General features: G+C 40.7%; 1 protein-coding gene across 1 annotated transcript in view; it reads left to right on the top strand.

Annotated features, from left to right (window-relative positions):
• The window catches only part of galnt9 (polypeptide N-acetylgalactosaminyltransferase 9), an 85,587-nt gene that overhangs the window by 29,985 nt on the left and 42,957 nt on the right, over positions 1-12,645 (top strand). The window contains exon 4 of the mRNA XM_070964115.1: positions 3,957-4,131. Coding sequence (XP_070820216.1) covers positions 3,957-4,131 — 175 coding nt within the window. The remainder of the gene's footprint in view (positions 1-3,956; positions 4,132-12,645) is intronic.

Genomic DNA, 12,645 nt, shown 5'->3' with positions numbered 1-12,645 from the left:
GTGTGTGTGTGTGTGTGGCTCCAATTCATTGTTGTTCGCCATGTTAGCAGCAAGGATAGGCTTAATGAGCCCTAGAGGATTCAATCCCAGCAAATATCACCACCAAATTGATAACTTAATGATTCATATAATGAAAACAGGATATAAACTGAAGACCAGTTGAGTACAGCTTGTATTATTAATTTCAAGGCGAGCTGAATTACTGTAAACATTGAGAGCATTAAGTCTAGCTAAAGCGTCTGAATGGAGGATTTGCTCATTAACATACTTCAGGTTATTTGTTTGACACGTTGTCACACTCGCCAGAAAAAATTTTGAAATAGATCCTGTTTGTATTACACTCTGACTTTATGTTCCATTAAAAACCAGTTGCCTCTAAATGAGCAGCCGACTCTTCAGCTGCAAAGAACAATTCATGAGCAGGAGTTCGTCACTCTCGTCGAGACACTCAACCACACATCACGCTGTCAAACCTCACATACAGCATTCAGTCAGGAAGCAGTGCACAGTGTGTTTTCATCTATAGAGCACATAATACAAACACCCAGCATTAGAGTTAATATATTAAAAGCAATGAAGAGGGGTGATGAAGAGCAGAGTAAAAGAATTGAACTCAGCTTAGAGAGTGTATCCCTGATAGTTGTTCTCATAATTTATCTGTCAGTGATTCAGAGCAAATCAAGAATAATGTTGCCTGAGTAGAATTTAGAACAAAGTGGATGCAACGATGTTAAGAGTAGGTTAAGGGTGGAGGAGTCCAAAAGTACGAACTCATTTACAGTAGTGCTGTTTACAATAAATGTGTGAGACATGGATAACCTCCATATTTCCAGTGCACAGACTATTTCCACAAAGCACAGGTCTACTGGCCAAATGTTTCCCACTATGCATTTGGATGTTATTCCTGAGAAGCTGTTCCGCTGGGACAAGGAGTGTCATTTTTTTTTTTTTGTAAATCTTTAATGAACATTACATTACTTGTGGTGAGCCAGTTTACCCATTAGGTAACTCTACTAGTCTGCTTGTGATCGATGATAGCGATCAATTGCAGACCTGTTTCTGTATCAGTGTCTGAGACAAGTCCATAAATCCACCGCTGGAAGAATGGGGCTTGTGGAGTAGAAGTAAATCTCTCTTCACTGAAGGTGATCATTTTACTTTACTGGACCGTTGTAAATACACAACAAAACACAACTGATGGGAGCTGAGGCTGATCTTACTGGATAGGAAACAGAAAATCCTATTTTCAAGGTTTTAGGTATCCCACTAGTTATTGAGCATATAGAGGGCAGAAAGTCAGAGGATATAACTCTAGCTTTGCATGGAAGTGGATTCTCAGGCTTTAGCACAGTTTAGATAATCAAATGCATGTTCAATACCTCTCTACCATCTATCTTTAACACACCGGCTCCTATAATCCCCCGTGTCGCCAAAGGAATTTATGGTGCTCCTTGTGCAGTCTACTATGCATTCATTTTAAATTCATAGAATGATGGATAGTTATTTATCCTGTTCAATGTTGCACTGCCAGTCCTTTAAAATGTATTCCCTGCTCCATAACTCTCCTCCCATGGATGCAGTCCAATGTTTTATTTTCTAGGATCAGAGGGAGGCCCATAACTTTTCTCCTTCCCAGCAAAGCCTTGTAATTATTACACTCTAATAGCTTTTATCATATTGTAGCTGCGGGTAGGCCGATGATGAAGGAGACCTGTTGCATGGGTTCAAAACCTTTAATAGTGCATGCAGAACCAAACTGCAAAGGTTTTTGGACCATCTAAGAGGCACAATGCAGCTTTATCAACGACTGAACCAAATGGGAATGTGTTGTAAAGTTGAACCTCATCATTTATAAATGACTTCTTTACGTTACATTAGTACTGAGTGTTTGTACCCACCACTCTGAGATGCTTTACACCAAAGGATATAGATGAAAGAGGAGAGGTCTAACTTTGATGAGTGCAGCTCTGGTGTCTTTTTTGATCTAGTTTTGCTTTTCTTTTGTTTTGTAACTTTTTGTGAGTGGAAGAGGTCACCCAACACTGAAGGTTCCTTGGATAAAAGTAAACCCATGTCATCTTTTGTGAGGACGAAATGCTCTAACATCATAACTTCATATTAGACAGCAGTGGAAGAAGTACTCAGATCCTTTGCTCAAGGAAACTCAAAGTAATTTAATAATGCAAAAAAATACTCTATTCCAAGTAAAAGTCCTGCATACAGCAGAATTATCAACACATTGACCTTAGAGTACAAAAAGTCACAGTAATTGTTCCACAATGTCCCCATGGACCCCTTTCATTCTCAATACTGGTGCATCAGTGCATAGGTACTATTTTACTGCTACTGTAAAAACATTGAAGAAAAAGTTGTTGATATCTAATCTTGACTTTTTCTCTGAAATAATGTATCATTTAACATCTTTGGGACAGTCATTACCATGAAACCAACCAAGTTGCCAACTTGACACTGCTTTCTTGTGATGAACAACAAACTAAATAATTCAGCAAACAGTCTTTAACAATGCATTGCATTTCATAAGATTAGCAAGTTTTATTATGGAAATCTTAATCTGTAAATAGTGACTGCAGCTTGACTGAAATATGGCGGAGTGGAAGTTTAAAGTAGCGTAACTGGAAATACTCAAGTACAAGTATGGCTATATCAAATATATAGTACTTTTGCTGTTGTACTGCTCATGTTAAACACAAGAGCACAACACATGCACAAACACAAAGACAGATACCAAGCTCTCATGACTCAGTCGTTGCTTTAATTTGGTGTCAAATGCTAACGGCCATTTGCTTCAAGGGTCACTGCTTCCAAATTCACAGTTTCTCCCTGCAGCCGTCTCCTCAGTCACACAGACAGGGGATTAGACTGCCATTTTTTTTACTTTCGCTAGCTGATTTATGTTGCGAGCCAAAGTCAGGAGCTGGGTTTGGAGCGCCACAAGCGTCCTTATTAATCTCTCCCTCTGAAAGTGGAACGCTCAGCAGTAACCCAGAGGAGAAGCTCAAACAGCCATCTATCCTGCGACGAAACACAGACAGCAATTTGTGCAACTGGCTGTTTACCCGGCAAACTTTGTTTTCGGTGATGACAGCCAGCGTCACGTGTGAGAGCAGAGCAGCAGATATGTTATAATGCAGCTGGAATGAAGACATCAGCAGAGGAATGTAGAGAGTCATCCTGCAGCAACCTGTAGTAACCTTGAAGATTGTCTCAGTTAAGCTAATCAAATGAATGCTGCTTCTCTTAATTTAATGACTTTTGATATTTTAAATCAAAAAAACATCTAAGCTGTCAGAGATCAAAACCATTTCCTCGGTAGATCTTTTACCTGTCTCATCAGTTTCAGCTCCTTTTTATAAAGCAGTAATGGGTCGCGAAACTAATGTTCCCACATTATTTTTCATTCTCACTTATTTGGAGCTGCCAAGTATCAGTGTGAGGCACTAATGCATTACTTACTTACTAGAACGAGGAGTAAAACTCACTCCAAAATTGTCTTAGTTATATGTGGCCTTCAGGAATCACCTGGTTTTGTTCAGAGTTAGAAGATGTGTAAACCCCACGCTGCGTGCAGTTAGTGGGGCTCATGATAAGCTACTGTAGGTGTTAATGGTCAAGAAATACTTCCAAAGCATAGGCTAGCTGCTCGTCCAACAATTTTGCTTCGTTTTCTATTTCTACACAAGTTGAATACTGAAGATGTATCGTGATTATACAGTGTTTTGAGCAAAAAGGGTAACAAAAATCAACAAATGTCAAAATTAACACTCATAAAGACATGACAAAAAGACTTTGGCAACTTAGGTAAAAACTGTTCGACTTTAGTATTGGGTTATCTTGGAAAGACATTATCATTATGCTCCAGCCGCCTGCTTAATGTTCCTTCACTGTCATTTGGATGTCAATGAAAAGAACATTCTCTCTAATCTGCCCTCTTTCAGTGGAGCTGAAATTCAACTTGGACCAGTACGTGAACAAACGCTACCCAGGCCTGGTAAAGATTGTGAGGAACAGCAAGCGAGAGGGCCTGATCAGAGCCAGAATACACGGCTGGAACGCGGCCACGGCTCCTGTCGTCGGCTTCTTTGATGCCCACGTTGAGTTCAACACTGGCTGGTAAGAAAAGGTCATGTTTAACACGACAAGGTCTAAGCTGTTTCTCTGTCCTTTCTCACCTTTGCCTTTGCGGTGTGCTTTTTATGTTTTCAGTACAGAAGGATGTCATGTAAAATCATTATCGTTGAGATATGCAGTTTAGGCTGCCGGAAGCATTTTGACACGCCGCCAGGCCATTTTCTGACTGAGACAGCACTTTTCAGCAGAATGACCCTTATTATTAGTAAGGGTTTACCATTAATTAGCTTTTCTCTCTTGCGTCTCCTTTTAAATTGTGAGTAATGGGATTTTTTTTGAGCTGAATAAGAAGACACCCCATTTTAAATGACACTGCCTGTCCAAGAAATACACGCTTATGACAAGAGAGAGCCAAACCCTGCGAAAGGCGAGGGTGAGTGTAATTAAAGAGGGAGCTCAAATGTTGAACATTTCAACATTATTTTACCTGCAGGCTCTGGGCTTATTTTGCGATATGAAATTACTTCTGGGGGTCTCAGCCCAATGTCTGCATGCTGCTTAAGTTTACCAGCAAACAAGTCACTCAAATGAATGTAATTGGCACGTAATTTGAGTCTGTCGTGCTGTCAGTGTTTGAAGATGAGCTGTAGCTCTTGTTCCCTATGAAGCTGCCTTAGAGGCAGGAAGGGGACAAGGAAGCATGGAGGAAGGTGAGGAGGACTGGAGGAGGATAGCGAAGAGAAATGTTTCAGTTCTGAGTTGTTTACAGCGTCCCTGGAGGCACTTCGGCCTCTCTGCCTAACAAGATATTAGGGATGCAAGCAAATGTTCAGACGTTTTTCGGAAATGAATAGATAATGTGGTTTGAACTTATATGGAAAGCACAAGCACCCGCGCTTTTATTCCAACTGACTGCAATATGATGTGTCACAGATGTCGCACTGCTTCCTCACAGAGAAGCCTGGTCTCCTTCCCAGGTCACCAAATACCAACGCTCATTATGTGTGCGACTTGTAAAGCCTCCCTGCCGGAAAGCCTCTCTAACCTGTGGTTAACATTGTGAAACAGAGAGAGTCTGGGTAGGCTTAGGCTCCAGGACTGCTTTGTTAGGTCCCCGATCTTCTGGGTGAAGGCTCTGTGTGTGACTCACAGCTCTACCCCGACCTCCACCCCTCTCAGGATTTTTTTGTTCTTTATTCACCTTGCTCTGAGTGTCTAATATTACCGTGCAAGGTTCCCGTCCGTCTATATGAGACACAGAGGGGCGTGACAAATCATTGGTAGTTGATTACCTGGGATAATGAACGGGCTGCTGAATCATAACTCAGTCAGGTTTAATCACACAGAAATCATAAACTCGCTGCTGCATTACAGAACAGAACAGTGACAGAACGGCACTCCACATAACTTCAGATTTTGACTCATAGCCATCAGCTTTTTCTGCAGTATCCAAGTAATCCAGCTGGTTGTTGTCTGCACAGTGGGAACAGGAGCTGCTAATCGCCAAAGCAGGAAGATTTTCCATGATGCGGATTTACCAAAACATAAATACACTGTAGGCTAAAAACATGGTGGTGTAGATAGTTTAAGAGTAGCTCATCCTCAGTAACTTTTAATCAGTTTGTACCAGATTTGTTGTGCAGTGCAGGGTACAGCTTGACTGAAGTTACACAGCTGTGATCTGATATTGAAGCCTGGCTCTTTGTGTGACTTGACAGTAGACAGAAGCAGAGGAGCAGAAGTTAGGGACTGTTTAAAATGTGCATGCAAGGTTTCTCAGATTTTTGTCTTTTTACAGTTAAAAATACTGTAGCACGATTACTTGCAGTGGGTATTGAGTTATCCTTACAGAGTTAATAAAGCATACACATGCAGTCTATCCACCATTTACTGTATCACAAAACACACTGACCTTCTAACCCTTGCATAGGGGTGATGTAATATACCTTGATCTTTGCCTCACAGCACACTGTTTTGGAGCATGAATGGGAACCTTGGGCCTGGAGGCTGTGCAAGATGAGCCGCTCAGCCAGCAAGCAGCACTCAGGGAGAAAGTTGCATCATTGCCTAAGAGCATTACAGATGATAATTGACACCCTAGTGGTTCCCTCATCTGTTTGCCCATCTGTTCTTGTTCAAAAATAGACGTGTCTTTCATGCCCCCACGTAACCGTTCACCTCTGTATAGGTTTCCTTCCTTGTCAGTTCTCCTGCTCACACCCTCCTCCCCCCGGCTCTACATGCCGAGGCTGTGTCGGCAAATATCCTTTGAGTTAGTTCACCTGCTGCCATCGTGTGAATTTCATGCACTTCTCTCTTCTGTTTCCTGCCCCACACATGCACCCTCACCCACATACCTACCTCCATCTTCCTTTGATAACAGGCTTTTTTTTTTTTTTTTTTTTTTGTTATGCTGCTTCAGATTTGCTTTTGCATGAGGTTTTATTTACAGGAGTCAATGAAAAGTAGAGCAGAATCCCTTCCACAAGCAGATGCTGGGTAAAGAGATATAGCAATGGAGGAGATGACAGGAATCTTCCATAAGCTTGTACATGTTGCTCACATATCTTTTGTGTATGTTTGTGTGTTTGTGTGTGTATTTATTACCTACCGTATGTCTGCAAACCGTCTGCGCTGCTCTTTTATTCAGATAGATTTACTTTGTGGTATCGACACTATCTATTTATTACAACAGAAGAAGCCTGCTATTTATCATAATATGATTATTCACCATTGCACATACAGTGATAAGTGAGATGGATGGTTCCTCTGGATGTTGTGGTGAATCTCCCTCAGTGACCTTGTATAGACGCTGCCCATGCATACCGAGCCAGAGACAACTCTGCCAGCTCTCAGCTGCAGTGTTGTGATTCATTAGCATGGTGTTTCCCCCAGCGGTGCTGTACATTTGCAGCTGAGATGTATAGCTGGTTTGCATTACTGTTAAAGCAAACATAATTGTGTCATACTGTACAGTGGGCTCGACAGCTGTTTCCCATTCCCTCACACCATGTTGGTTTATGAGGAGTTAAGAAGCGAGAGGTTTCCAGCACAGGAGTGATGGAATCTGATTTCCAAGGCTTTGCTCTGCTTTAATATCAGGATATGAAATTGTTGCCTATCATTAATGTAGTATTGCATCAGCTAAATGTTCACAATCCATCTCCTCGAACTCTTTATATCCATCCGTCCCTGAGACAAAAGTTGTCCATTTTGATCCAGACAGGACCAGTTTCCCTCTGCATGCTCTGTAAATAAACAGGATTAATGGCAGGAAATGGGAGCGTGTTGTAATTAGGACCTACTCTATGCCACAGTTGAACCATGCAGCTGCAGAGGGGAGGTGCAGGGAAATTGATATTTATTTGGTTTTTGAAACCCCTGCACATTTGCAATCTCAGGTTATTAACGATTAATGATTAGAAGTGTAGCAGCCGCTCCCTGCTGAGTATGTGCTGGAGATAAGATTGTCATTGCGGGGTGGTTGTAATGAAATACATGCTTAAGAAAGCAATGCTTTGATGAAATTTGAATGCTCTTCTGCTATGTGACCCAGTGAGTGTCTCTAAGAATAAGACAAAGCGGTGGAATTCATTAAAGCAACAAACAAATAAAACTAACCTCGCTTCCTGTAATTATGAAATATGTAGTATTTGTCACATCCATATTTGATATCAGTTTCTTTGTTAATATCACGGAGTTCTATCCGCTTATAATGCTGCACAGGTGCATTGGTATTACATTAAATTCGAATTTCAGATATCTTGAAGGCTGAGGAAATATTTTTTCAGCAAAAGTAAATCATTTCTATACTCTTGCTCACCTTGTCTGGCTGTGGCTCAGAGTTTCTATCTGTCTGGAGACAACAAAGAAAGCTGCAGCCATACCGAGTGCTTCACAGAGCACAGGCCAGAAGATTTATGCCACCTTTACATTTGTATCATATCAACCCCATCCTGAGCAAATACATTTAGAAGTAGTGAGAAATCTCACATCGCATCATAAGAAACTTTTCCAGCTTATGCTTCTGCAGCCGACTATCTACTTCCAAACGCCCTGACGCCATAATGAATTGAAATTCTGCGTGGATACCTTCACTTTCTTTAGATTCTGCATTTTTCATAGGAGGCTGGGCCATATTAATATGTGCTCTACACGGACATTTCTGAGCAGCTCTGTTAAAAACAGCCAGGCAGGAGGAGGGCCTCATACTTACAGAGATTTAATGCGCTTACAAATGGCTGGAGGCACTGCAGGCTTAAATTCTTCTCAAAGACACGTCACATATGCACATGCATCAGACGCTGCAAACATAAATGAACACTATCAGAGTTCATTTTAACACTTTAACACCTCAGTGTTAATTTACCTCTTTTTGAGGTGTTTCCACAGTAATTACTGACACTGGTTCAAATTGAATGCTCTTCTCTGTTAGCTGTCCTCACCACCTGGATGCATTTAGAAGTTAACCCTCTCACAGTGTTGGCGTTAACTATACAGGTGCAGTTAACACTGTCAGGTATGAATATGGTTCCATGCAAATGTCTCATTCAACACACCTATGCTTAAAAAAGAGGATGCCCGTATTTAACCCCCAATTAATCATGTTGTAATAGGAGCTATAAAGGAAATCGTTGAAAGTAGTAACACTACAGAGAAGAAGCTTGATTTTAAAAAAGATTGTGCTCTTAATACAGTGAACTGTTGATTACATGCATACATATACATTATGTAATATGACAAGTCTGTATGAGTATGCACATCCTGAATCACAATGATACAAATCCACCCATCCTCATATACCTGTATACATTCATTTCATCAATTGCCTCCATGATTTCACATTATGCAGCTCAGCCATTTAGCCCATCTTATTTTTTTTTTAAAGTGATGCTGTCCATGCATATGTTAAAAAGGTTAGTGACACTTTTCACCATAAAAAAATCCTATAATTGATGCGTTGAATTCATAACTTGTAGAAGCATAAAAATAGCACAGTTATTTCTGTATGCTCAAGAGTTAAAGGTGCTACGTGTAAGATGTGGCCAGAAGTTAAACTTAGTTTTTCTGTCTGTTTGGAGTGACCTGGCAAAAAGGGCCAACCCTTTAGCTAACCTTAAGAGAGATACAGTCAATATTGGCTTTAAATCACACCAAGCAAGGTAAAGATAAGTCTTATTAACATATAATGCTGTGAACACACCTTTTTCACTTATTTAGTTTAACAGTTAGCAGTGGGGTCCCAGCCAGGTTAGCAGTTAGTTAAGTATTAACATGTTAGCACTGAGTTCATTTCAAGAAAGCATGGCTTGTGCATGTTCTCAAATAAATTTGAGTCATCCATGAAAGCTACAATACACCAAAATTGCATTTTTTTCTGCATTGGTAGCTCACATGTTCTGTTGAGTTAGACCCAATGCACACAAGGACGTCTTATTTTAGCCAGTGAGGGCCCTGCTGCTCTTGGGGCATAATTCAGAGCACAGTTAGATTCCATTATCTGATAATTCCCTGCCTCACAATCATTAACAGTTTGATGTCCTTTTATCTGGATATTTTAAATAAAACACGGCGTTTCGAAGGGGAGAGCTGCAGGAGTTTTTGGACGTCACCACTGGACAAAGGAAGGACAGATAGTGAAACATTCTCTGCAGATATAAATTGAGATTGTACAATGATATTTATCCTGGCTTGTTACACACCATAATGTTTGTTTAATTCCGGAAGATGTGTGCGCAGCCTGATGTTAAGCTCCACAAAGGTACCGGCTATTATCAAAGACAAACAGTCAGCCATGAAGAGAGCTCTGCAACAAGAAACGGCATGGTGGAGCGAACGGCAATGAAGGTTGTCAACATGTATTCACAATATTGGATGAGTCATCCCTGGAAGAGGGAAAAATCTATTGTAATATGGAACGGAGTATGATTCGGGCTGATGTGGATGAATAAACCTCTCTGTGATATGCAGATGAAATGGCAGATACGGGAAGAGGAATGACACAGGCTCGTCTGTCAAAACCAGATGTGTCGTCATTTCCAGAGCGTCTCTTATCTTATCAGCCTCATGGATCCTGGAGGTACAGGAGCTGCTGGCTGGCTCAGAGGTGTTTTGGGGTTCTCAAGGGCACAGGGAGATAAATGGGAGATGCTGTGATGGCAGAGAGCTCCTCTCAAGGTTACGGACAAACTAACCACCTCAGAAATGCTGCCATATTAAAAAAAAAAAAAAAAGCAAAAAAAAAAAAAGCCTGTCTTAAGGTCTAAAGTCTTTATTCCAGCATGTAAGCACATGCTGTAAACAATATGTTGGCCTTCAGTCAGCAAGGTTTGCTCATACTGTCTTTTTCAAACAATGGGATGACTCATGGAGCTTAATAACTGTGTGAAACATCAAAAGGTTTCAAGAAGAATTCACAATATTGCAAACTGAAGCAGCGAAAACACAGAAAAAATGATTCAGACCATTTATCTTCAGAAAGCTACTTTTGAACTTAAACTGCCTAATCTATTGATGGTTTTCCATCAAAGAGAGTATCTGGCAGACATCAACACATCTGTACATCTTTTATTTCCATATAGATGAATCAGCCTGCTGATTTCTGTGTGTGCTCTCTAGCGACACTGGCGTGACTGCGGAAGTTGAAATGAATGCATTTTCATTGACAGCGTGAAAGTATGGAAGTTCAGTTTGAATGCAGAAGCTATTCAAAACATTAGTGTGAAATGTGTTATGACACAGGCTTTGGGGGGAAAAAGAATGAAACCATGGATGTATTAAGAGAGCTGGATGTGGTGCCGCCACTCAGCCTCGCTGCCAATTTGTTCCAGTGGCCACTGGCAGTGGGCCAAAAAGCAATTCCCCATAAACCACCATTATAAAAAAGACATCTGTAAAACTGTTGAAAGAACACCTCCAACTTGCAAACAAGGTGAGTTATTATGCTTTTGTATTAAGAATTTTTTAACGGTGAAGGTTTTATATTTGGAAACATTTCCCTGAGCCTAGAAAAGCCAATTTAAAGTTTGTACTACTACTTATTCTCACTAGTGTGCATGTGTGCACATGCATGCGGGCCACACAATGCAGAAACACACCAGGAAGTGCAAAAACATATCTGATGCTTCAATTTATGGATGATTCAAGTGAACAGGTGCCTTTCACCAGTCCATTTCCTAACATGGCTGCATTGCATTATTGCATTTACAACCAAAGGCATCATTACTGACTTATGATTATAAATCAGTTTTCAGTCTATGGCTTCTTGCAGTGTAAATATATTTAAATAAATCTGAAACACAAAAAAATGGTGGAAAAAATGGAATTTCAGCCAGGAAACGTGTGGAGTAGGTAACCAGGCCAGCTAACAGCTGCACGCTGCAGGCAGCTTTCCGGTCTTTAGTGGTCCCTGCAGGATGGTGTTTTCTTTTTGTTGCTGTTGTTGTTGTTGTTGCTGTTCAGAATGCAAACATGAGAACATGAAGATTGATTGAACTGAAACTGATTTGATGGAGCGGAGATTTGTTGGCTTATTGTTGAAAGAAACATCAGTGTGGTTTTGGTGATTTACAGGTGAGGACAAGGTGATTGTGGCCACTTTATTAGGCACACCTGTACAATCTAAAGTGATCCAATACAACTGTTCTGCCATAAAGTCTCCTTTTACAATGCCTATGATGTTCAGGTTTTCTGAGCTGAGGTCATAGTTGGTGGTGTTGTACTGGTCCATTAGAGGTTTTCATAGCTTTTGGCCCACCCATCTGTCTAAATAGACAAACAAATTAGAAACACCTCAAAATATTATGTTGTGCAGTAGAACCTCAGTAATCGACACATTTCTGATAATGTGAGCCAACACTGAACATCATAGCCCTCATAAAGTACAATTTATGGCAGAGTATTGATTGCATTAGACATACATGTGTACCTAATAAAGTGCTGACTGAGTGTATTGTTTAACACATGATAGCAAAAGCTAGTGTAAAAGTGGAAGTCTTACATACAACACAGTGTTACTGCATTAATATGGCTGTGGAGTAAAGACAGGGAGAGCCGGTCTGCCAGCCTGTCAAATGCCGGCTGTGGTCCTTTTACCATCCACTCTTGTGTTATTAAATGATGGCTTTTTCTAAGTACTGCTTCATCTTTTACTGACATCACCCCATATAGTTCATTTTGGATCTATTCCCTCTGTACTCTCTGTCCCCTACCTTCATGTGATAAGTAGTAATTTTGCTATTGGAAGATAAATGGGTTTCACTACTTGAAAAGGCGTAGATGTGGGGAGAGAGGAGCAGGATCTGGCGAAGAGAAAGAAAGTCAATGGATGGGGCCATAGAGAGGAAGTTGGAGAATGGATATGTATTTATCATCTTATAATTGCATCCTCTTTTTTTTTTTTTTAAATTTAGTAGCATATCATGTAAAGAGCTGAGCGTATGGAGAGTTGCTTTGAAGATGGTGGTGAAGATGATCTCTCAGCATGAGAAGATTATACAAATACAAAGTAGCCAGTGCCAGCAGCACACAGCATTCTGCACCGTATGGATCTCAAGC

Source organism: Chaetodon trifascialis, chromosome 6 (assembly GCF_039877785.1).
Source record: "Chaetodon trifascialis isolate fChaTrf1 chromosome 6, fChaTrf1.hap1, whole genome shotgun sequence".
Lineage (NCBI taxonomy): Eukaryota > Metazoa > Chordata > Actinopteri > Chaetodontiformes > Chaetodontidae > Chaetodon > Chaetodon trifascialis.
Note: the sequence above shows the minus strand (reverse complement) of the source record. Positions and strands in the feature narration are given on the sequence as shown.